Here is a 26,458-nt window from a genome sequence, read left to right as displayed (position 1 = left end):
AAAAGCCAATTCAAGTGCGAGGTGTGTGCCTCAATTCTTGGGCAGAATATTAGTTTGACATATTGAGTGTGGCTCAGTAATTTCTGTGTCTGACATTCTCCCCTCTGCAGGCTGTTGCTGTGGTACTCAACTGATGCTTGGCATGTGCAGTGGCTGCTCCTGGCCATGGTGACTCTTCACTGCTCTGACAGTGTCACAAGCTCTGCACACACACAGCTACACTGCACACCAATTCTCTATAACCTCATTCTTAGCCCATGTATCTTTTTCTGTGTAATGTGGTTAATAATTGGTTTGAATCTTGCTTCCAGTAAGACCCAATTTTACAACATGGAGGTTGCTCATGTAAAGACCCAATATTTTGCCTCTTCCCTGTTAAACTCGTGTATGACACATTGCACTCCTTGTCAAATGCCATTCTTAACAAAACTGAGGACTTGAAATTAATTACTTGAATCCAGCTTTGCAGCACTGCTTTCTGTTGTGTTGTAAGAAATAAACTGAGAGCGAGTGACCAACAGCACTGGGCAGTGCTATCAAACTTGCTTACAGTAATTTTGGTAGAAGCTTTTCCTCCAGAGGGGAATTGTGACTTACTGTGTCCAGGTAACTTGACTGAGGCCATTTGTATGGAAGTCTAGCCAGGTTGTCTGAAGAGCTTAATCTGAATTGTTTTGAAGTGTCTGGTGAGAGACCTTCTGTGTCATTGGTGATGAGCATCACAGACTACCACAAGTGGAATAGTGAGTACTGGAACCGCTACTCTGAACAGACTTATTCTAGGTGCTGATGAAAAAACAGTGATAAGTCAGGAAGTATTGCAGGAATTCATTGCGGAACCTATTTGCAATTTATGTACAGAATTTATTGCAGGAATTGTTGCAGAAACCCATGCAGTCAAGGTTAGGAAAAATGAGCCTGGAAAGGGAGCAAATTGCATGTTCCAGCCAGAGAAAGGAGGTCTACTGAGAAAAAAACAAGTGCAGGCTATGTAGGCAGAGATCTCTTGAACACTGCTGGAAATCAACCTTAGGAACATCTAAGGAAATCAATCACAGAAAATAAATCAAGATGCATGTCCTGATAGACAGGATAGACAAGATAGAGAGGATGGTTTCTAAAGCTTCTACCTAACCAATGATGAAAGATTAATTCCACACCAAGCTTGCCACTTGCATGCTTGCAATTGTCATTGTGCTTTTGTACTAGTCATCCATTTCCCTACTGACGGTGATTTCCTTACCTCATGTAACTCACTGCTCAGCCACTTCTATTCCCTTGCACTAGACTTTGTCAGATGCTCTGACTACAGCAGATCTTTGCTAGTTTTATTGTATGTGTGCATAGGACTGATTAACACATTCAAAACAAACCCAAATTCATGACTGGTTTGAACAACCAACTGTTGATTCATTTTCCTTAATGTTTTAGTCTTTAGCCCAAATCGGCACTTTGTGGCTGGTTTCAGCTGTGGGAGAAAACAAGGTAGAAAAGGACTGCTAGAGCAGGAAGCCCGGGCTCCACTACCAACAACAGTCTTTCTGGCAATGACTTCAAAAGTTTGAACTATTTTAAGAGGATTAGCACCACAAAAGAGGAAAGCTTGAAGGAACAATGTGATGCATCTTTTTTAGCCAACAGCAGAAATAGCTTCAGCATTCACTCTGACAAGATAAATGAACAATCAGCTTTTCTAAGACTAGCCAAGAGAACATTAAGATTGTAATATAGCTGAGAGAAAATGTGACTACTTGAACATGTTATTTTTACTGAGGATTACTCCACTCCATCCTCCCACTCAAAATGAAGACGAGATATATCTGATGATCATATGGTAAAATGCATGGTTTTGTCTGCACAAATTATACCACTTGTGAAAGAGGAGTGGATTTAATGAACATGCTAAAGTGTGCCCAAATAGGCAAACTTCAGGGCAGAAGGGATAGGTACAGATTCATCAAACCACTATGCGTATTCACAGACTGGCAGATGGATCCTGTGGTGTCACACCTTACCTAAAATGGAATAACAACCACAGCAGTATAGACTGAAGTCTGACCAAAGAAGGAATCTGGAGGTCCTGGTGGACTGTGACAAGGACAGCATAAGCAGGCCTCTCCATGAGGATGAATAAGCCGAGGTTGACCACAGGACAGCAGGGCTCTGCTCTCATCAATCAGGGTGCAGTTCCAAAGGATTTGGATAGGACTGGAGTGGTGACAGGTCTTCTTGAGAGTCCAAGACAAGGCAAGATAATGAGTCATTTCCAGAGTCCAGATAGAAAGTGAAGCCAGAAAGAGTAGAAGGCAGAGTAAGAGTAAAACTCCATGCAGCAGAAAGAGTTGGAGACAAGGCTATATATTGCATATTGAAGAAGGACAACTGATGAGAGCCATGATGAGAGGAACTGGGCTTGGCACAGGCAAACCTACAGCCCTGCACATGCTGAAATCCCAGGTGAGGATGTCAAGGCAGTTAAGGCCCAGCCACGCACTTCCCTTGGCCTGACAGGAACCCAGCTAAACGTAAGTGAGCAGAACACCACAGTGGTGAGTAAGGCTACCTCTACAGAGGCACTTTAGGTTGTTTTTACAGGCATGCAGCCAATAGATCAAAAGAACTACCAGTCCTTTTTACTCAGCACTTGTTATATCATGTCTGAAAAACCACATTGCACTCTGGGGCCAGCACTATGAGAAAGAAGTTGACAAATTGCAGTGAGTACAGCTGAGGGCAGTCAAGTTGGCGTGGGGGTGGGAGCATCTGTGAGGAAAGGCTGAGAGCATTGCATTCAGTCAGAAAGCTTGAAAGGGAACCCAAGAGTTTCCTTCCAGTACCTGAGATTGTCAAGAAAATGCATAAACAGTCTCTACTGTGGTGCACAGCAGCAAGGTGAGAAGTAACAGACACATGAGGACATTCTGATTTAAGGGGGGAAAGAGGTCACTCTGACACCAATCAAGCATTGACAAGGTTGCCCTGAGAGTTATTCACTCTCCATTCTCTGAGGTTTTCAAGACCTCGCTAAACAAAGTCCTAAGCAACTTGATCAGAAGGCTGAAGAAACAGAAGGTGTATGTAGAATCCTCTTGAGTCCTCCCAACCTGAAGAAAACTGTTCTATTTCTATTGCTTTCATGGCTATTCAAGTGTGCTGCTAAACACACAAGGCCACAGGAGAATGAAGGACCTTTGAGCATGCTGAAACAGCTGTCGAAGAATCTCATTTTGATTACAAGTTACAAGTACAGAAGTACTCTACTGAAGTAGTCCTTTACTGAACAGAGAATTCTACAAAATAGGGGTTTTTTAAATACCTTTCAGGGTATTCTAAGGTATTTAAATACCTTTCAGAGTATTCTATTCTTCTAAGACTTTAGCTCTGGTTTCTGTTCTTTAGAGTGAGACTCATGGTACATTGCAATGTTTGTCCAGTAAACACACTCCAGGACTTAAGTGTCTTGTCACACTCTCACTACCTTTGAACTGCTCCATGTCTGACTGTTGTTCAGTTTTCTGTTTGTTGAGCCCTTCTTTCAGTGCAGCCCTGCTGATCTCCCCACATTCTTCAGCTTTGAAGATTAATGTTATCCTGAAATGCATGATCTACATCTACTTCCTAGGTAAGCCCCAAAATCAGTAATTTACATGGTTCTATTGCTACTTTTAAACTTGTTTAGTAATAAGCATGGCCATGCCCTCTTCAGCATTGAAAGCTGTCGTTTCTTAGGAGAAAAATCCTTGCATTTTTCTTTGGAACAGGAAAGATGGATTTCTTGTTGTCATTCATTTCCTCAACTCTTTCTTCCACTTTGGCTATTACATTGTATCATCTGCATGGAAACATTGTCCATTGGCACTCGGATTATGTGAACAGTCCACAAGCACTCAACACTGCTATCAGCCGGCTCAGTTAGCTGATAAATTCCAAACCTTGCATAAATTCAGCATTTGAGGTCAGCGAATGCCTCCCCAAGGCTGAGAGAACTGTGGCTGGAAGCACCTGGCTCTGCTAGGAGCAGAGTGGTGCAGCGGGTTCAGGGAACACACAGCTGATGGTGCTCAGTGCTCTGCGCTGTGAGGGACGTGCTCTGGCCTGGACCTATGCACTGAACACTCCCTGGCAATTGCAGATCTTCCATTTTGGCTTCATCCGAAGGTATCAAAGCTCCAAGTCTGCTCCAGTGTGCAAACTGAAGTAGAAACCATCAGACTTGTTTAAAAGGCCAACTCTTTAACCAAAATGAAATGTAACTGAAGGAATAATCTGAGAGTCCTTTTGCTCCTGTGGCTGTGCAACAGTGTTCTGTTCAGCACATCTTTTAGAGCTGACACTGTCTGGTGACTCACAGCCAATAACATGAAGGGAGCTCTAGGTGGATTTATGTGGAAAAAAGTGCATTTTAGAACAGTTTTAAACATTGTTGGGGTTTTTTTTGTTGTTGTTGTTGTGTTTTAAATTTTTTTTTGTTTTGGTTTGTTTTGTCTGCTGTAAACCAGTTCATTTGCAAAGATGCTGACCGCTCTCTCCCCTCCCCACCACTTTGTAAACTATATTTTACAAACTCAGCTTCGCATCCCACCACAGATCTGCATGCACTGTAATGCACAAGAGACTGCCAGCAACCAGCGCCTGCGGCCGCGCTGGCACCTGAGCTCCTTGGGAAGCACAAGAAGTGCATGGCAGGGAGAGTGCCAAGGGGATGGTGCCAGGCTCTCTTCAGTGGTGCCCAGCGACAGGACGAGGAGCAATGGCCACACTTGACCACAAAGAGTTCCACCTCAATACGAGGAAGGACTTCTTTCCACGGAGAGTGGCAGAACACTGGAACCGGCTGCCCAGGATGGCTGTGGAGCCTCCCTTTCTGGAGACACTCCAAATCCACCCGGACGCCTTCCTGCGCAACCTGCTCCAGCTGACCCTGCCTTCTTGGCATGGGGTGTAACCGGGTGATCTCCAGCGGTTCCTTCCACCCCTAACAAACTGCGGGCCGGGCAGGTGCGGCGACCTGGGCCCGGCGGGGAGCGGCGGCCCCGCCCCGCGGCTCGGGAGGTCCCGCCGCGTTCTGCGGGCCGGGCCGGGCCGGGCCGGGCCGGGCCGGGCGGGGCGGGGCCTGACGGGCGGAGCCGGGCGGGCGGAGGGAGGCGCGCGGGGCGGGCGCAGTCCCCGCCCGGCGCTGGCGGTGCTGCGGCGGCGCTGCCGCTTCGCTTCCGCGGCGGGGCCGGGCCGGGCCGGGATTGGCCGCGCGGCCGCCTCGCCCCAGAATGCAGCGCATGGCGCGTCATTGAAGAGAGACCATGATGGCGGCGGCGGCCGCGGCGGCGGGGGGCGCCCCCGAGGTGATCGCCCAGCTGGAGAACGCGGCCAAAGTGCTCATGGTGAGGCGGGCGGCGGTACGGCCGCGCCCGGAGCGCCGCCTCGCCCCTGAGGGCGCGCCCACGCCGGACCCCTCTCCCCTCCCCGCCTCCGTTCCCGCTGCCCTCGCCCCTCGGGCGCGGAGCTCGGGGCGCAGCCCGCCGGGGCGCGCCGCCTCCGCCGCCCCGTCCTTCTCCCCTTTCGAGCGGGCTCCCTCCCTCCCTTCCTGTCCCTCCGCCGCCGCTCCGGCTCGTCCCTGTGGCTCCGCAGCCGGGGCCGGCCCCGCCGCGCACGCCGCGCCGCTCCTCCATGTGCCGCCCGCTCCCGTCGCCCCGGGCAGGCTGTGCCGGCTGCCCGTGCTGCCCGCCCCGCCGGCCGGCTGCCCGTCCCCAGCCCACGCACGCCACCGTCCCCCGCCCTGACCCTCGCCCAAGTTGCCAGTGAGCAACTCTCCCTGCCCTCTCCCGGGGCCGGGGCCCGGGGCACTCCCGCGGCGGCGGAGGAGCGGCGGGAGGACGCGCCCGTCCCCTGCCCAGCGGGGACAGCGAGGCACCCTGGGCAGCGTGGAAGCGGCCTCGGGAGTGGCGCGATCCGGTTCCAGAGTTTTCCTTTAAGTGGAGGGGCACCCAGGAGCCAGAGGCTCACGGTGCTGCCGCGTTGAAGCAAAGGCATTAGTCGTGCTTCGCACTTGATCTGTTTGATAATCAATTAACTGTCCCTGATGTCTGCGTGTTATCTTGTTTTCATAACTGCGTGGAAAAGAAAGCCAATATGGCAAAGATCAGAAATGTGATGGAGCTGGGTACTGATAGTGACCACTGGTGCTAAAGCATCCTAGGTTTCTGCTTGTAAAAGACTTGTTTGAATGAAAAGTTCTGTGTTGGCTGGTATAGTTTACAGGTCTTTATTGCAGATCTTCTAGTACATCTTCTAGCTTTCCCTACAGAATTTATCTTACCAAAAAGTGGTTCTGACAATAATAAAGTTTGTAAGGTGTGGCTATTAATGGGATTTCAAAAGAACCAAATAAATACCAGCAATTTTTTTCTGGTATCAATAAGTAACCAATGGCCAGAGCCTGAACGATTGTGTTTTAAGGTCTCACTGAAATAGCCCGACTGTAAAGTGAGAGGTGATAATCTTTAGTCATGTGTATTACTCCTTGCAAGTAAAAACACTGACTGTTTCCAAGCAGGACAGTAAAGATAAGTAGCTTGGCAGCAAGCACTAGTCCTTTTAGAAGAATACTTCACAAAGTATGCCACTAGTGATGTGCTTCAAGCTTTGAGCTGATTTTAGTTTGTGCATGCTCTACAAAACATGTCTGTGTGGATTGTTAGATGTTCTGGTAAGGTCTGTGTATCTCTGTTTTACAAATAACACAAATGCAGTAATTACTAGGAGAGTTTGACTTGGAAAGGAAAATTGGTAGAAAGTATTACTGTGTAACAGAACAGGGGTGTGGAACCAAGCTGATGGTTAAGTATTTTCAGTATCAAACCACTGGCATGTGCAGTGGCATCTCCAAAGTCTTGCATCTGTGCTTGAAGACTAAAGGTAACTTCTTGTGGGCATTGTTTCTCTAGCATAGCCGGCTAGCACAGAGAGGGAAAAGCAGCTTACTGTGGAGTTGAATTAAATAAAAACTTTAATACAGTGAAAAGGTGCAAGCCTCTTATGGAAATGTTTGTGATTCTGTTGAAGAATAGTTGCTGAACTTGCTGGTAAAAATATATCTTGGGTCTGCAAGCGCATGGATGTCGGGTAGAAATTCAACAAGGATCCTTTCTCCCTACAGCCTCTGACTGTATGAAACCTGACTTGTGATATTTAGCTTTTTCTTCTTTTATTTCTTTTCCACAGCTGATTTTGGAAGTTTCATAGACAACACTAACCTGAGAAGAACTAGTTAGATGGCTCTTACCGAGGAAGCTGCATGAAACAGAGATATTCACTAGTGCTCTCTGTGAGGGTGAGGACTCAGAACCAGGCTTTAAACAGGGTTGGCCGTGGAAGAGCTGTGAGAACTGTTTAGGGTTATTGCCCTGTGTTCCTTCTCAGAAATCACTGAATCTTAGGAGGGATGCAGGAGAGGAGTGCAGCTCAGCAGGTGCTTCACAAAGGTGTACATAAGACCCCAGGGACTGAAAGAGTTATGAGCTCTGCTCCTGTTCTGTCTGTGCAAAAAGAAGGGCCTGATTGTGTTTCAGGACTGCACCTGGACAGTGATGATCTGAATTTCATTTAGCCAGGGGGCTGCACTGTTTGGTAAAGGTCCTCTTAGGGATGAGGATGGGAAGTTATCTCTGTGTGGTAGATAGGAGGGGTGAACTGATCAAGCAACCTGCTGGGATCACTTAGAAAGGTGTTTATGTAAAAATCTGAGGACTTGTGAAGGGTGATGAACCTGCTGCTACTGTTGGAGGTCATGAGTCAGCCGCCTTGCAGTGGAGCCTTACCTGAAGCAGTGGGAAAGGGCAGAGCTGTGAATGGTCTGACAGTAGATGGCAGAAGGTTTTAACTGGGCAGGGAGCTGTGGGGGATTCAGCAAGGTTTTCGTGTTACAGTCTGTTGCAGCTGAGACAGTGGCAATCCTTGCAAAATATGGATGGCTAGGGATGCATCAAAGGATTTTCAGCATTTCAAAATACAGAGCAGGGAGTGGTGGTGGTTTACTTGATGCTTGCCTTGATTTCAAATAGAAGTACTAAGCTTTGAGGAAAATAATGGCATGCTAATAAAAAGACCTGAATGTGTTTAATTAACTTTCCTTGAGGATAAGCATGGATTACTGTGAGCTCTCTAAATCTTTGAGAAGTATTTTCATAATTTTTTTTTCATTGCTCTGGGTTAATTGAGTTTACCTTTGAAAAATTACTTTTTAGATATCAGATAAAGAACACCCATGTCCTGATCTCCTAAATTGCTGATCTTTATGGACTTTACAAACCATGGCGTGCCATGTTTAAAACCTGGAAATGTTCAATCTTCTCTCTCACCAAGCTCTTCTACAGCTTCATGTAAATGCTTTTCCCTTGTTACCACTAATGCCTTTCAACAGATTCTAGGTAGCTCACATTCAAAAGGCTTAATTTGAGAAAGGATTGGAATTTGTCAATTTAAATTGACAAATTTTTATTAAAAGATGAAACTTATCTTGTCGTTAGCTGCCAAATATGATTTGGCAGGCTGGTGCTGTAATATGTATAAAAGTATTTGAGATATAAAAATTAACTTTCTAGTAAAGTTGCATGGTGTTCACCTGAAGTAAGATCCCCATGAATGCTTTGCTGTGAAGTTTCTCAGTGCCACAGGCTGGTGTCCATGTTTGGCCTGTGTGACTTTGGCTTGGTAAAGACCATACACCAACATCTGTATGACCTGATTTAATTTGCTCCTCCTCTGTTTCCTACTGGCATGGTGTCCCCTGATCCTGTATCTCCTATCTTTTATGTTCTGTTTAGCTTAGGTGATAATTAATGACAAATATAATTAGTACTAGTTAAGCACTTTTTTAATAGCTGCCTTCATCAATTAGAGAAGGCATAGGTTGTATTATTAAGGAAAGAAATGTAAATTTCATCCCAGACGTGAGAGAATGAAGTAGGAAACATGCCTAACACCACTTAGTTATTGCTGAGAGTTTATTAAAGCAGGTTGAAATTTTCTAGCATATGATATTCTCTGACACCTAAATGTAAATTCACAGGTTATTATTTGTTCACCCCACCTCCCTCCAAAAAGAGGTGCTGTGTTCTTACCTGCAGCTCTGCTTTCTCCCTTGTGACCCTGTGCAGAAGATATTAATATTGCTGAGATGACATAGGAATTAAACAAGGGAATGGATTTCTGTCAGGTTAGCAAGATGTATTGGCTATCTGTGCAGCCATTTAGGTTGCAGAGCTAGCACAGGGGCACTGAAATTAGATTGTTGGACACGTACAGAGCTGGTCTGCCCCTGCTAGTGGTGAGTTGTCAGGTTGGCTCAAGTGTGCAATATACCTCCACTGTACAATTTACTTGCTAACTCTGACTCTCCTGATATTAGAAATGCCAGACTTCACTTAGAGCTGAACACTGAAAGGAGAAGAGGTTACAAGTTTCAGAAGGGAACATTCCAGCTGGAGAGAAGACAAAAAAAAATCACATTAAGTTTGATTAGTGAAGGCAGTGGAGCAGGCTGTGTAGGGAGGCTGTAGGATCTCCTATCTTTGGAGATATTTAATACTTGACTGAACAAGTCCCTGAACAACCCAATCTAACTTTAAAATTAGTTCTTTTTGGGCAGGGGGTTGAGCGAAGTAGGTTCAGAGGTTTTTGTTAGGCTATTCTGTGTGGTGTGGCTCTTGGAAAGCTCAAAGAACATTTGGGTAAAGGCAGCAACTGACAGAATGAGAGGACACAGTCTTAAGCTGCACCAAGGGAAATATAGGTTGGATATTAGGTAAAATATCTTTACAGAAAGAGTGATCAAGTACTGGAATTGTCTGCCTGGGAGCGTGGTGGAGTCATCATCCCTGGATGTGTTTTATGAAAAGACTGGATGTGGCACTGGGTGCCATGGTTTAGTTGAGGTGTTAGGGCATGGATTGGACTCAATGATCTTGAAGGTCTCTTCCAGCCTTGTGATTCTGTGATTTTGCAGAAGAATTCCATTCTTTAAAAGTTTGTAAATGTTCTGTTTTGACTGTGGTCTGTTTCAAAGGGTGGGTGTTGGGTGTGTATGTGGGGTGATGTGGATTCTCACATCACCACCTTCTCAGGGTACCACTTAGTTTGTGATTTATCCTGGTATTCTAGGGCAGATTTCAGGCTAAAGTTGGGTGGTCTGACAGTGGTCCTAGAAACTTCACTTTCAGATGTTCTAATAAGCTTACAGAGTAAGAGCATAAGGGAGCATGTTAGTAGGATCAGATTGTTTATACCATCAAGCTTGGCAGTTTATATGGTTGCCTCTTTTTGACCTACCTTTTGTGGAGACCAGACCTGTTGTGGTAAGTGTATGAAATTGTCAGGAAATAAACCCGCTTGCCTTCTAGCTAGTCCTCAGAGATCAGAGGGGCTGGGTACAGACAGGCGTAATTTCTCATTTATAACCACTTAGGCACTAAAGTCCGGTCACTTTGAATAAGAACTTTTGTAGTTGCAGAATCATGATCAGGCTGTTTTTTGAAGCAGCAGATTATAAGTTTTTGTTAGATTGCTGATAACTGCACTAGGCCTACAAAATACAAGTGCATAGCTCTGTGCACAGGTCTTCCCAGGTGACCTCCAAGGCAGTTAGAGAAAAAAATCTTACCACAGAGTTGTGCCTGCCTTGGGGCAAGGAGCAAACCCATTGACTTGTCTGTAGAATGGGGTTGTATTCTTGTCCTTCCATAATGAAGGATTTCAAATATTGGTTTTATACTTCTTGGACAAATGGATGAATGCCTACAGTTAAAAATCATTGGCTGCCTGTTGCTGCCATCATAGATGTAGGGTGGGGGAATATCTGTTTTCTTATTTTCTTATTGGTAGGTGTGGCTTTTAATATATAAACAAGGGGTGAATGAGGGTCTTTGGTTACCTTCATAAAACTGAGCTAACTATCTTGTGGCTGGAAAAGACAGCACAGAAGTGTGGTACGTCAGTGTGCTCCTCCACAGGGCTGAGGCAGCACTGGTGGCCCTCTGACCTTCACCAGGTCTGTATTCCCATCATTGTCTCCTCAGAGGAACAGATCTAAACCAAGGCTTGTTGTGCACAGTGAAGGAGGCTGAGGGCTGGCACAGAGATGTAGGTTCTTCAGCACTTTGCTGAGACAACACTGGGCTCTGGGGCCTCTGCTTCAGCCCAGGCAACATTCAGTTGCTAAGCCTTGCTCAAGCCCAGGCACAAGATGAGCAAGTGGCCCAGCTTGTGGTTTTGCTCAATCAGCCTCATCAATTCTCCATTATCTCACATCTTGACATAACCAGCTAGCCTGTTCTCCACAAAGGCCATGACAATCCTTATTCCACAAGGATGTTCAGTTTCTTGTTGCAATATGTCTTCATTGTGAGGCAATTTTTCAGACTGAAGCATGGCTCATAGTAAGGGTGAAAGGGAGAGATGGAGTAGCTCTGCTTTTGTTATGGCAGGTTGCCTGTTGTAAGAAGTCAGACAAATGAATCATTCCAATGCTGAGAAGATTTGGAAAGTCCTCCAAGCTGTCACCCATGAAACAAGCAGGATGTGTGCTATATTATGGCTAGAATTGGGAAAATTTCTGCTCAGATGGGGTTTTTTTCTGGTGGGTGCCTGTAGCTGCTGATTTAGAGAGGTCTGAAAGGTAAAGATGATTCTTTTACTAGTGGACACTTTACATTATTTGAATTAGCAATTTCAAAAGTTTGAGGTGTTGTCATTGTTTTTTGCCCACAAATGGGTCCAGTTGCTTTTGGAATGCCTTTTCTTTCCTTCTAGTTTTTATATATATTATTTAGTCTTTATGCATATATATTACATGCTTTTCTGAGTGTAATGAGATTTACAAATATTTTTAGAAAAAAACAATATAGTTCTTTGAGTGAAGCCTGTTGGTTCATAATTTTATTCATTCTGAAATTATGGGAAATAACTATAGCATGTTCTTATTTTTCTTCTACAGTATCCATTGTGATTTTGTATAATTCTCTATCTTATTTCATCCTCCAGTCATCTCTTAGCTAAACTGAAGGGTCTTGTCATTTTGTCATATGAGATGTTCCCCCATACATCAGATCATCCCTCTGTTTTTTTTTAGATTTATGAAACTGTTTTTGAATGAACTGACCAGAATTCTGTGATGTAGGTACTTGAGGATTTTAGATGGTTGTAAATTTTTGATGTTTTTCTGTATTCCTTCCCCAATAGTACTTAACATTGTACTTTTCTTAATTGCTTCAGAGCAGCAAGGTGATGTTTTCAGAGAACCATACCCAAGTTGTTCAGATAATTTTTCGGAACAGTACTAAATAACTTAAGAGTCCATCATATATATGTATATCTTTTTCTTCTTTTGCTTAAGAGCTGGTATGGTTGGTGCATTTTACAGGCACACAGTTGAGATTACAGCCTGGGAGATAAATGCGCATGCCGTGTGCATCGTGCTAGTGAAACTCTTAACTGGGAGCCAAGACCAAATGTGCATGGAGCTTATCTGTACTGAAGTGAAGAGTTGAGATTAGAGAAGTGAGAACTGATAGAAATTCTGATATCTTTGAAAAGTAAACATTGTGTTTGATGAAATTAAAATCTAGTGAAATGGGATTATGCGTGCTTAGAGTTTATTTCCCCTGACTGTTTCACAGTCTTTTTGAATCAATATGTTTCACACCCATTTGACATGTCACCATTGCATTGGCCTATTTCTATGTTTTGTTCTGAGTAATCAATGTAAATACTGTGTGCTTGCGTCTACATTCATCTGCTGGGGAGCTTCATTAGTCCATAACTCCATCTGGATTATTCTTCTTCAGGCACTACCTACTGCTGTTTTCCCTTTAACCTGCTTCCTAAGAGTCTTATCGTTGTTATGCTAATCTGTGTTCATTAGTTAATTAACAGCTTTCCCTATGGAGAGGGGGCAGAAATCCTCCTGATTATTAAGTTGAGCTGATCCTGTCACAAGCAGATAAGTAAAATACTCCTTTTCATCAGTTTCTGACAGTGTTTTGACTCTAAAAAGTCTGTCTGAATTAGGTGTACATAAGATCTCTGCAATTTTGATGTGTAGTGGGGTGTATGAGCGGCATAAACCCACATATGTGCTGGGAGATGTGGCATACAAGGAGAAGTGTCAGATCTGAGCTGTAGGAGACATTGGTCCTTTGGACTTGGAAGTCCCAAACATCTTGTTGAACAGGGAGTAGTTGTTAAAATAGGGATTTTAGGGAATGAAGGAAAACTGACAAGAGGATATACTTTAAATAGTCCCTCTTCTTCCCCTTTCCCATTTTCCAAAAAAAGGAAAACCCCAAACTTTCCTACTTCAGAGACATAATGAGTGGCTGCTGTACAGTGCTGTCTTTGGCTCTGCCAAAACGTAGGATAATAGTACACCCACCTGAGTGGTTGTGCAGTGAGCTAGATTGGGTAGTGAATTCAGAGAGAAAAGTGTCTTTTAATTAAAAGTAATTTTCACTGTGTTGCATTAGAGACAATTCTACTATCTTGACTGAGATGAGAAAGCTTGCCTATGCTCCTTGAAGAAGTTTGGTCAAATTATGTTGTTAAACCACTTAGGAAGCAGCATATATAATTCTCTTTCTTTTCAAATCAAAACTGATTTTATTTTTTAGTAGAAAATACATTTAAAAGTTATTTAAGTTAATGTAGGAGCAAGTGAATAATGGGTTTTGCTTTTGTTACTTTGTAAGTCAGATAAGTTGGTTCAGTGGTGCCTACCAAATTCAAAATTTATAGAACTACAAAAGTGAATACGAAGAAAGGCTAAAGGTATATCATGATTTGTGCTGAAATTTTGAATTTCACTCTGTTGTCATTCAGGCCAGCTGTTTTATGTGCAGCTGTGCAAAATGCTAGAGGCACAGCTGTGGTAGTGTTGGAAATATGCCTTATGCCAGGGCCTCTTGAAGGCTTTGTATAATTAATCTGTGGCTGTGAAATCAGCAAAGTGCAGAAAGGTGTCTTGCCATGGAATTTTACAGTTTATGGTGGCAAGCTCTGGGATTTCAAAAGCTTGGCGAAGGTGAAGAACATCTGCTTCTTCAAACTTCTAAGTGTGACATAGGCTATATTTTCACAGGAGCTTAAACCAGCCTAACACTGAGTGGCAGAGAAAAAACATTACTTGTCTTTTTGCTGGATTGATTATCTGCTGGGTTAGTGAGCTGGACTGACTGTCAGAAGGACTTGCCAGTTGCCAAAGCTATAACAGGGTAATAATGTGTGTCTGCGAGTGGAGAGGAGTTAACATGGCTGCAAGGAATGGAAGATCTCCAAGCACCACAGCCTTGGAGTTCTGGAGAGGCAGCCCCTCTTTGTTACTGTCAACTTAGACTGGAATCCTGTTGTAATGATGGAAAATAATAAAACCAGCATCCTTCACAAGTGTATTTTGAAATCTGCTCATTTGAAGAGCTGCAGAAAAGCCACGTGGTATTGCATTGGAGTGAGTGGTATGTTCCTCAACTTTTTGTATTTCAAGTTTTTTGGAAAAGCATAATTTGATAGTTTTTAAGACACAAGGACGTGACTGAGGCATGTTCTATCTCTTCTTCAGGCTGCTTTGGAAGGACCTTGAATTTTACTCTTTGACATCACAAGTAAATATCCTGGCTGCATAGGTTTTTACTCCAAAAGTGTGTGAAGGAGGGCAGGGGCAGTGTGCAGAATTCAAAAAATATGTTGCAGCATCATTAACACAGAGTGTGCAAATGCAGTAGCTGTGTGTACTCCAGAGGCTGGTGCATTGACTTGTGCCTGTGGCTCTGGGACTAAAGCATTGGTCTGCATGAGGAACAGTGGTGCAGTTGGATGACAACCAACACTCAGTTGTACCATCCTTTATTACTGTGAAGCAGTGTTCCAACTGGCATTAATTGTGGCATTAGTGATGGTGTGCAAACAGTGTCAGAGCTAATAAGCAGCAGAAACAATTGTACAAGCACAAACCATGCTGGCTCATTGATGAGTTACAGCAGAACTGCCACCTGTGTGTTGTGGCAGCACAAGAGGAGTCCTATCTCTGTGCACTGCCTGTCTGGGGATGGCTGGAAGGTGTTCAAGCTGGTGATGTGAGGTTAAGTGTCATCCTCTCACTAGTGTCATCATCTACATGTGTCACTTCTCTGCCTTGGGCAACCAGCAAAGGTTCTTCTCCTTTTGATTATTTTGTTTGGTTCTGCAAATAGGTGCTCTTCAAGGTTTTGTTGTGAACTTCCCCAAAACTGATCTGCCACACCTTGGTCTTGTATTGGACGTCCTGGCATTCACACGGTCCCTTACTCATGTCGCTCACTCATCTTGCCATGACTTCACACAGGTGCTGTTGGTGCTGGCAGACCCCGCCTGCCTGCTCTGGGTTTCACCTTGCAGCTCAGTTGGTTTCCTCTTATGTGACACCCCTCATCGAAAGCCACATTTTACACATGTGTCACTGGTAGATTTCATGAGGAATCTCCACAGCATCTCTAGCCTGTGTCTCTGTTGCACAGCACTGCAGCCCTGTGGGGGGGAAGGAATGTGTTCCCGCTGTGCAGCTAGCTGCTGGTTTGATTCTAGGTGCCTTAAAGGTGAGTTGGGTGTCGTTGAAGCCGTGGCTGAAAACTATTACATTAACCTTCACTCATCTTAGGTGCAAAAAGAGCTTTGCGTTTTTTCTACATCATAATTTTGTTTTTGTTTTGTTTTTCATCAAGATCTTAACTGTTCACATTTAGTTTAGCTTTTTCATCTCTTGGGCCACTGGCATCTACTGTTTATTTTGCCAATAATGTTGCTGCTATTTGACTTCTCTTTCAACCATGGTCTTGGTAGCTTCCCAGATGACTACATCTTGCATTGTTATTGAGGAAATGTGCAAATAAGCTTGCAAAACAGGCACACTCCTTTCTGGTGACAAGAATATGAATAGTGCTTTCCTCACCTGTCAACAGCAAGCACCAAAGCCCAAGCACAAAAACAAATGTGCTTCTTCCTGAGAGAATTAGGGAGAGTAAGCTGCAAACCCTTTATTTTGTGAAGTTGCTTTAAGTGGGATTAGGAACAGATGTTGGGTAGCTTCAGAATAATGAATTGTTTAGTGGGGAATATATAAATATTAAATTCTAATATCAAGAGAAATAACAATATTGTTTCTGGAGCTAGTCTTCTGTTCATTTTACAGTAATATTCCCTCTAAGAGGGCTGAGAATAAAATATATGATTATGACCACATTTCTTCATGATCATTTTTTCAGTGGAGCCTGAATGTGTGGAGCCGTTTGACTGTTCAGAACTTGAGACTTGGCTAATTTGTGCAGGTTTCTTAGTGTGAGCTCAGGCACTCACTATAAGGGAGTCCTAAAATTGCATCTTCTAAATGAAATCCCAAAACATTTCTGTAGGGATTAAAAAAACCCCAACTTTATCATAGAACACTCATGTTTAGAAGAAGTTTTCTCAAAATATGTGTCATGTGTCTGCTTCTGTATATCAAAGGATGAATACAGACGTGTGTAACTTCAGTATCATGATTCAGGCTGTATTTGCAAGAGTGGAACAAAGTGGGAAAACAAGGTAAAAGTAGAAAACATCTTACTGTCTCAAGTATGTAACATTCTAGATGGATTTTCGCTGTTTCCCAGTATGGGCAAACGTGGGAAGAACCTTTCTCGAGGTGTGTTCAGTGAAAGTTCATAATTTTTCCTGGGTTTGAGCGAAAGATGTTATTCTTTTCACAAAATTAATTTCAATTTCACAAATTCTCTTGACTTTATCTTCCACCTAATGCAGGTTATGAACTTCCTCCTCTGGCCTCTATTCTGCTCCTCTTTTTTGCTATACCTTGATTTCTTGTCTGTACCTTGTATCTGTCTGTATCTTATTCTGTTTTCTTACATGATTCAAATATTGTACTTTGTGTGTGTTTGACTTGTGTGTGTAAGTTTTCATTAGTGCCTTAACAGTTAAAAGCCATTAATAAAGGCAGGGGTTTTAGGCCATGCCATTTTGAAAGTACAGTAAACCAAAGGAGTTTTCCACATCAAATATAGAAAAAATTTAGAAACTTCCTTATCTTGCTTTTAATCAACTCTTACTAAATAACTATGATAGGACAAAATGGTTTTGACATTTTAACAAGATTGATGGCGGAGGAAGTGCTGAACTCTGAATTTTGGCAGGAAAACTGGCTGCCTTGTGTGCCTGCCTTTCTTTATTAGCTTGGTGGGAGGAAATGCCCTTTTGATAGGAGTCAAAGCCTAAAACGCTCAGAAATCAAAATTTATGACTATCTCAGTTTAAATATTTTATGTAATGATGGCTTTTGCCTTGTGTTTTGGGGTCTGAGGTGCATGGAGGTTACCCCTGTGATGTCTCACTCCGCTGCACATGCTCACTGTAGAAGGCTACATGCAAGTAAAAGTAATGCCGCCCTTACAGCAATGGATGGTTATAGCTGTTCTTTCAGAAAGTATAATTTGAAATTGGACAATAGGAAAAAAAAGGATAGTATAAGACACTTCTTCACACACAGTATGAAAGTTTCTTTTGCTGAGGGAGAGCAGATGCTGACTGTATTTGATGTGTAGTGAGCCTGATAAATGGGTATATTGTGTACATCTCAAGTTATGAACTTTGGAAAACGAGTATTGCCATTACCAGCGTTATTATGATCTCCTGTCTAGTAGAAGAGTGATCACAATGGTTCTTTCTTTACTTCAATCTTTCTATTGAAATTCACTGTGTACTATCCTGGCACATTTTTAAAGTGGTGTCTGTGCTGTCTTATAGGCACAGAAATGAGCAATACAGAGGTGAGCCACTTGAATCATATGATCGAGTTGCAATTAGGATTTTAGAGGCTGTGGATAGGCTAGGATCCTGTCTCTTGCTGGAGAACCAGGTCCTGCCAGGGGATAGTCCACCCTGCAGTGAGGATAATGTTGTGTGTTGGTGCTGGGCCTCCTTTCCACCTATTACCCGTGTGTCTTCCATGCCTCCTTGTGGGGAAAGAGAGAAGCAGCTGCAGTTGGTGGGAGCTGAGGGAGAAATTTGGTTCATTTCTGCCAACTCTTCTCTTTCTTGCTTCAGGATAAGGAGGCCATGGTCCTCCCAGCTCCAGGAGATGGTCAGGTTGCCAAATTTGGTATCATTCAGAATTTAAGGCCAGCCACCACCAGCCCTGTGATACCTGAGGAGTAGCTAGAATGCATGGGGGGTTATTTTCTGCTGAATCTCCCCTCTCTCAATAGGAAGATTTTGAAATTAATGAATGAAAGGAAACGTGAGGAAACAGGAGAGCAGGACTTGAGGTTTGAATACAGTTGTTGTAAGGGCACTTTGACTTTTTGTACCCTTTAGTAACACATTTTTCCTGTGCTAGTACAGTTGTGATGTGCCATTTTTACTGAAGTCAAAGCGGATTGATTTTATTTGTTAACATTAAATGCTTTTAAAAGGTTTGGGTTTGGAACATGGAGATTTTCTGTAACTCTTCTGTGTAGTTAGGGTGTTTTTCTTACCTTTGTCCTCTTACATAGTGAGTCACATTTTCTGTCTTGCTTGAACTTTCTCTGGCATACATGGATTGAATTCTTGTTGCTTTGTTGGATCTTACTGGCTGCAAGGGACCATGTGGATTTTCCCATTGCCATCAGTCAGTCAGATGTTTTAGAAAAGTTATTTTGCCAAACAGAACTGCACGTCAGACCTCATTTGTGCTTTGAAATGTTAGAACAGTGAATGTAGAGATTAGAAAATAAATAACATTTAATTTTTTATATTAAGGCATAATTTAAGGGTCTGAACTGTAGCCTCATGTCAGTATTCATCTTCTCACTGTCAACAGCCAGACTACTGTAGGCTAAATATCCATGATGGGATATTTCTCAGATTTAGCTGTGTTGTGCACATAAATGAAGGGTAGTTTCAGTGGAGAGCCTGTAATAGTCTATATTTGTAGATGAAATTGTTAATTGAAAAGCAAAGCCTCAGTAGTGTTTGTTGCTTGCCTTGGAGAGAAGTCTTATCTCAGAAAATGTTTTGTTATTGATGGTAATGATTTACTTGGCTCTTTAGTCCATTAATGTGTGTATGTATATATATATATGTATATATATGTGTGTATATATATATAGTATCTTATACAAGAACATTACTAAACTGAGAATAGCTCATTACAAACTGCAATTTGTCTTCTGATTTACTTGCAAAAGACTTAATAACATATCTCAGCTTCAAAATATAAAGCAAAAGTTGATGAGGAAAAAATAAGTCTTTTTTCCCTATTGTTAAATTTCTGCATGAAAGCAAGATGTGAGTGAGTAGGTGTGTAGGAGGCAATTCCTCCAGCAGTCACACATTTGTTCCAAATATATACTGAAAAATACTGGGCACTCTGGGGTTTAAATAATTCAAGTAATAATTACTTTTGGAGAAGACTTTTTTATCAAAGGAAGTTTTTGTTCAGAAAGTCTTAAATCTTCACCATGTTGTCTCTAGTGCAGTTCTGGTTGGAAGTTATTTATTGCATCTTTCTTACCAATCTTCACAAATAATCTTGAGTATCTTTTGAATTGGAGACTGAGTCACTGCTGTAATTTAAATGATTATTCAAAATAATAAGTGTAAAGGAAGTCATTGGAACGTAGTTGGACATGTTTTTTGTGCCAGCTGAGTTTTTTGTAGTAATTATTACTCAAAGCTAGGCAGTCATGTCGTGACTGATCCAAACTGGGACAGCAGAAGCTGTTGTTGTTATCAGTTGTCTTAAATTCCTTCTGGCCTTGTGCCCAAAGCTGGAACGTCTGATCTACTTGCAAAGCAATTGCAGAGCTGAGCATCTTCATCTAGCCTGAATTGTTGGCTTGTGGCATCTGCTTCATGAGAGAACAAGACACCTTGCATCATTAGGTATCGGTGTCTGCTAGAGAAGTAGGGTGAATATCTAAGAACGAAGTGTGGCTAATTGTCCAGTTCTCTGTGCCTGACCTCTACATTTAATCTCTTCAATTAGCTACTTTCATAAGATAAGTGACAGTTTTTGAGTGTGCTGTGATATATTGTAGGGAAAGAAGCTTATGTGAAACACTTGAAAAGTGTTACTGCTAAAACTGGAGTGGAAACTTGTTATGGCTTGACTTCATAGAAGTCAGGGTAATTCAGTCTTGGGGCATGTTGCTTGATATGACTTTGGTTAAACTTATAAATCTCCTTATTCTGAATCTGATTCTTTTGTATAAATTGGTTGTACAGCAGAACTATTTTGGGGAGTAATTATTTCAAGGTATTTTTGTTAATTAAGATATAGAAGTCTGGTTTTAGTGGGTTTTGGTCATCTTGGTAGAGAAGTACATTAATTTTAAATTGAATGACCTTTGATTATTTAGTTATGTTGCAACTGTAACAATTGCTTACATGGGTGGAGTAATATATTTAGCTGTCCTAAATGCAGTATGTGTGCTAGTTAAAAATTATTCCTTGCCCCGTGTTGTTTTCTCCCTTTTTTTCCTTTTTTCCTTCTATTTGTTGCCTGTACTCCTCAGCTATGTTATCACCATCACATGGTGTTGCCCTGCACATGGTTCTCAAGTTCACTCATGATCTTTCTCCTTTGCATATGCCTCACTATTACTTGGCTTCCCTGCCTGCTGAGACATGTTGGCAAACCATCTGGGCTTCCTTTATTCCTGCTTTTCTGAGCATGTCTTGCCTGATGGTGGCTGTCAGCAAAGTCCAGACCCAGCAGTGCCATTGCCATCTGTGGTGGCTTTTGCTTATCCTTGTATACTGACAGAGAACCAGATCTCTTCCCCCTGGGTTTCCCAGGCTCTCTGCAGCACAGAGTCTAGACACCATTCTGAAGAACAAGAGTGTATTGAACTGGGTTTTCATAAGCCAAGGGTGGCCCACAGACCAGAGTTTGGGAACAGTTTTATTGTACCTTTTGACTGCAAGAAAGTCATAATTCCCCTACATATTTGGAAGCTCAGTTTGAAGAGTTTGTGGTGAATTTTATGAAGTCACACTTCAGTAAAAGTATCAGATTTTTGTTTCTACTCTTGTCAAGTTTGTAATGTACTTCACTTGCAGACATAAACATTGCCTTTGGCAAGAGGGGCTCCTACTTGGCTTTCGTGCTAGCAGGTACAAGCAATTTGATTTTTATTTTTTTTTTAAACCAAGAAAGTTCTCTTAGTAGGGATGTTTGCCTTTCCATAATCCTCCTAGTGTTTAGGCTGTGCTGTTCATAGGGGACCTTTTTGGTAGGTGGGAATACTGTGGGTGTCAGCTTAAAACACTCCAGTGTACTCTCTCTGTGTTCTCCCAAGCAGTGAAGTCTGGAGGAGTGCGTGAGTGTTCTTTGTGACATGCTAATTTGCAGATTTCCCCCAGTGTAATTGTAGGAAGATGCTGACTTTGGTTGTATTCAGTGCTGTTTTGCCACAGCAAAAGTGGAAAAATCAAATTTTGACTTAGCAAGTTGGGTTTTTTTTTCCTGCAAGGAATGAATGCTGCTCATCCCATCCTTAGTTATGTTTATATTTGATTGTGGCCAGGATTTTTCTTAGTAAAATTTTGATGCAGAAGTACCAGTGCAAGCTGGTAACTAATATTTAAATAAAAAACTACTCCGTTATTGATTTTCAGAATAATGTTGTCACTTGAATGGTAGAAGTTGTTACTTCTAAGATACTATCAGTGTCTTAGGTAAGCAATAAGTAAAATATTCTTTGGAACCCACATTGATATTAGAAGAAACTACTAAACAATCGCCTTCAACAAGGTGTTGAAGGTATTGAAGAGGTCGAGATTCATAGTCAGAAGCCAATTCAGTCTTTTTTGTATTGGCCTTGTAAGAAGATACAATTTTTTTGCAGTGTGGGTGGTGAAGCACTGGCAATTGTTGCCCAGAGAAGTTGTGGATGCCCCATCCTTGGAAATGTTGAAGGCCAAATTGGATAGGGCTGAGTACCTTGGTTGGGTGGAAGGTGAAAGTGTCTCTGCCCCTGGTAGGGGGTTGGACTAGATGGCCTTTAAAGGTCCCTTCCAACCATTATGTGATTCTGCAATTCTATTCTGTAATCTAAAACCACTAAGAAAATAATGTAACTTCTAATATATGATCAAAAAAAGTTGTATTTTGTATATCTGTGATGATTTACATGAAACTGCCTGAACAGAATCACTTGGGAGGGTGGAATTTGATGCATTTATTTTTTTTTTTAAAGGAAAAGGTGTTTTCAGATAAGAGGAAGGAGCTAAAAAAGCTGCCTTCTAATGTGGATGTGGTGTTACTGCTTCAACCAGTTAGTGGCAAATACGGAGTGACTTCAGCTTTAGTCCTAATGGATATCTTGTATTTGCAACATGTTTACTTCCTTTGTTATTTTTTTTTTTTTTTTTTGTATCTATTACTTTAACTTCTTGGCACTTTCCATCCTGGCAAGTAAGTCATAATTACACTGTATTTTAAAAACATGTGTTGCTGAGGTAGGAAATGCTTGTATAAAGCAGGTGTTTCTGAATACATCTGTATACATCTAACTACTCCTATTGAAAATAAAAGAAAATCCCAAAGCCCTTATTCCTCCCTCATGTACATCAACAGATGTTTCCTAGTAGAGTGTGTACTTTCCCTGGTAGTTGATCTCCCATCTTCTGCAGTTACATTTCTTTCTTAGGAGTTGTCCAGGCTTTCAGCTAAGGTTAGCGGTCTTGCAAGTGTTAGTGCAAGTCTGCTACACTGTTTCTAATCTTCTCTTTTTTCAGTTTCCCTTTCCTTTGAGTGGATAGCTGCCATTTGAAACAGTAGTCCTGCTGGATCCTTTTTCTGGGCATTGCTGCTTCTGGTCATTTTCTGTATCCATCCAGCTTTGGTAGTTGAAAGGTTGTAATTTTATTTATAATGCTGTGTCACATAGGAACCCTCTTCTTATGGGGCAGTAGCTTGTTATGCTAAAATCAGAAGGATGATCATTGTCCAGAAGAAGCTTTTATAGGTAGCTTGCAGGACAAAAGAGCATGGATGGTTAGAAGTAATGTCAGACAGTATAGAAAGGAAAGTGATATAGCTGCAAATGGTTTCAGCATGCCAAAAGAACCTGCTCATTACCTTACTGTGTTTTATTTAATTCCTTGTAAGTTGGATAGTAGAGAAGAGTTTGAAGGAGACAATTAGAAAGAACCCAGTGAATGGGCATGCTCTAGGGGACTTTCCAAACATGATGGATATGAGGGTATGTTTCTAACCCTATTGTGCCAAGGAGGTGCTGGGCACCAGGGTACAGGGCTCTTGGGCTCAGTGAGCCAGTATTCTTACAATGTTAAATTTGCACAGAATATGTATATGCTGGCCTTTTCTTTAAAGCAAAAACTAACTGGACTTACTTTCATTGTACAGATAAATATTGTCTGAATGCAGTGAAGGCAGTTGACTGTGATCTTTAAGCTCCCTCTGGTGGCTTTGCAGTACAGTTCAAACCTTTACTGTTGCACTTGTCCGCTCTGGACTGTTTTGAGAGTTGAAGTTTGCAATGTATTATGAAGTTATTGTAATTTTAAAAATTAATGTAGGAATATGATGTGCTGTATGCCGTTCCAAGGTGTCAAATGTCCTCTGTAACTGGACTTCAGAGAAGTAGAAGACCTGAAATAACATAAAACAAGAAATCTACTTTCTAGTTATTATAAACATAAAGGAAGTATTTCCCATAAAACTTCCTTGGTTGTTTTTTTAGTGGTGCCATAATTTGCAGCTGATATCCCTGACAGTGAAAATAGATAGGATCTCTGTATGGCAAACTTAAATATAATGTGTTAATGCAAAATGAGTTTGGATCAGGTAGCCCTGATTTGGTCTTCTTGCTTTAAGGATGTGACTATTAATGACCTTGGGCTTGCAAAATGTTATACTTCATCACACCCAAAGGATTCTTTCTAACATGGCTATAATTAGTGAGGCTTCAAGAGACTGCAGAGCTGTGAACTGCAAGGTCAGTAGTGTTGAGAGGGAAATGTCACTCCACTCCTTTTCTCCCCATCATTGCACTGGCTCTGGCACTTGTCTGGCTTTTTGATGCTTATTAGAGTAACAAAATGTTCATTCCCCTTGCCCCTGGATTTCCCCTCTATCTCTTTTTCTTTTGTGGACTCGTTGATAGAAAGTATCATGGAAAGAGGTAACAAGACCGTGCAGGCGGGACCAAGAAAGGAGTAGGAGGACCTCTCCTTTTGGTACCAGAATGTTATGAAAATAAGTCACTTGTCTAAAAAATTTGATTCTTAGTTCTCATGAAATACATTGGGCAGAGTTGTGTGTTCCTTGAGACTTAAAACTACTTCCAGGCACTGCACAGCAAAAGAGGCTGTAGATTAAATGCACCTAAAATGATAACTGGTGCTGGAAAAAAGCAAGCTGTCACCACCCAATATGTCCCATACTGTGCTGGTTTAGGCTTTTTTGTTTTTATGGTGAACCAGGCTGGGGAACTGATCCAGGTGAAAAAATCTGGGATGATTTTTGGTAATCACTTCCCCAGTCTGGTTCTCTGTGCATTTTCACAAATGCTTGCCCATACAGTGGAGGGAAAAAAGTGAGAACTACCTTTTTATTTTCAGTTGGTTTGATTTATTTGCCACAGCTCTGACTGAAGTGTATATCAAGCTGTTGCTGTGTGGGTCATTCCTGCATGTTTGATGACCTGCTACAAATATTCTTCTGGCATTCTGTACAGCTGGTTCTGTTGCAGTGAATGTAGCTAGAATCCATGCAGAGGAGGATGGTCCTTCACACTGCAGGAAACACAAACAGCTTTTCCCATTAGGAACAGCTCCTGCTGCATGCAGGAGAGTTGAGGTTACTTCACAGAAATACCTGTTCAATCAGATTTCTTGTGGTTTATTTACTGGAAAATATTTCACTTATGTTAAAAGCATTGGTCTTGATGCTTTTATTCCCAAAGCAGTGAATATAAACCTTGACTGAAAGATAGGTGGCACACATGATCTTCTCAAACTGCTGGGGACAGGGCTGGAATGTGGAGTTTGGAAGTTCAACTGAAGTTCAGTAACCTATGCTGTTACCTTGATCCTGCTCTGCAGTTAGGATGTGATCTTCCTACACATGTGCATGTTCCTTTCTTAAAGGTTGGCATCAGTTTTGCTTACCCTGTTTGTGATATCAATGCCCTGCATTAGAGTATCTCATGCTAAGCTTGTTATATCTTGTATTTGCAGCCTGTGCAGTTCAGATAAATCCCAAAAAGCCGAAGTCAGAGAATATTAGTGGCAGAAGTGGAGAGCAGTGTGGTGCTGTGAGCTGCTGATACTTTCTGCATGGCTGTTTTTGCCTTGTAGGGCAGTGTGGGGTGTTGGGGTTGTGCAGTGAGGTGAGGCTGCAGTGCAGGCAGCTCCTCTGTGCTCTGTAGGCACCTCACAGGAGTCCAGGTTATTGCGTGGTTTCATGCTTTACCTCGAGCTGATCTTTGGGTAGAAACCTCCCTGGAGCTGGCTTTTAACAGGAGAGCAGCAGGTGTTACCTGAGCAGCCAAGGTGCCCAGGATGTAATAGGATGGGTGTATGTAGGGATGGATGTAAGCTGAGGAACCACCATAGCCATTCCCAACTTGTCTCATCAATCACACCAGTCCTCAGGATGTCAATTTTAATATTGAACACTAGAGGGTAGTATGTACCTGGCATATACTTTATTTTAGAATGTATCTGTAGTAATTTTTAAAACCCAGGATTTATTGTACAACTACATATTTTAAAACAATTGTAGAGCTAAAGAAAAAATAATGCTTTGCTTCCAGGACTGTGAGTGTGCTTGGCAGCATTTAGTGATGTGCAGTGGTATTTTTGGTCTGAGTAGAAAAAGATTTGGTTTGAATTTAGAGCTGACTTCTAACTTTCTTCAGAAACATTGTTAGGAAACTGTACTTAAATTATTCACTCTGCCTGATACCTCGATATTCACACCTATGTGCATGCAATGTAATGCAGAGTGCTAGATAAGAAGAGGTAATGCCTGAAAGCAAGCAGTTTCGCCAAGAGATACTGGGTTTTGGTATTTAACAAGGCAAACATTTATGTGTTTGACATTCATGACATTCATATGACATTGCTTTTAGTATATTTTTGATCAGTGCTTGAATAACTTTTTTTTTCTTTCAGGCACCACCTTCCATGGTCAACAATGAGCAACGCCAACATGCTGAACACATATTCCTATCATTTAGAAAATCAAAATCACCATTTGCTGTTTGCAAACATATTCTGGGTAAGTTTCAATAAATGAATTTTAGGTGTGTACATTCTTTTATAACTGGAACTGTGCTGTTCTTTTGTAGCTGGGGCTCTGAACATCAGTTTTGATTTTAATGACTGGGACTTTTTGATGGAGGGTGAAGCCTCTTACTATCCTTTTTTTTAT

At 42.1% G+C, this 26,458-nt stretch overlaps 1 protein-coding gene across 1 annotated transcript in view; it reads left to right on the top strand.

Moving 5' to 3' along the window:
* The first annotated feature begins 5,297 nt into the window (after window positions 1-5,297).
* XPO4 (exportin 4) overlaps window positions 5,298-26,458 on the top strand; it is a 78,495-nt gene continuing 57,334 nt past the window's right edge. Inside the window, exons 1-2 of the mRNA XM_054272287.1 lie at window positions 5,298-5,378; window positions 26,200-26,305. Of these exons, the coding sequence (XP_054128262.1) occupies window positions 5,298-5,378; window positions 26,200-26,305 (187 nt within the window). The remainder of the gene's footprint in view (window positions 5,379-26,199; window positions 26,306-26,458) is intronic.

Source organism: Melozone crissalis, unplaced genomic scaffold, assembly GCF_028551555.1.
Source record: "Melozone crissalis strain CALT ecotype California unplaced genomic scaffold, PUWL_Pcris_2 ptg000013l_1, whole genome shotgun sequence".
Taxonomy (NCBI): Eukaryota; Metazoa; Chordata; class Aves; order Passeriformes; family Passerellidae; genus Melozone; species Melozone crissalis.
This window is presented reverse-complemented; position numbering and strand designations above follow the sequence as displayed.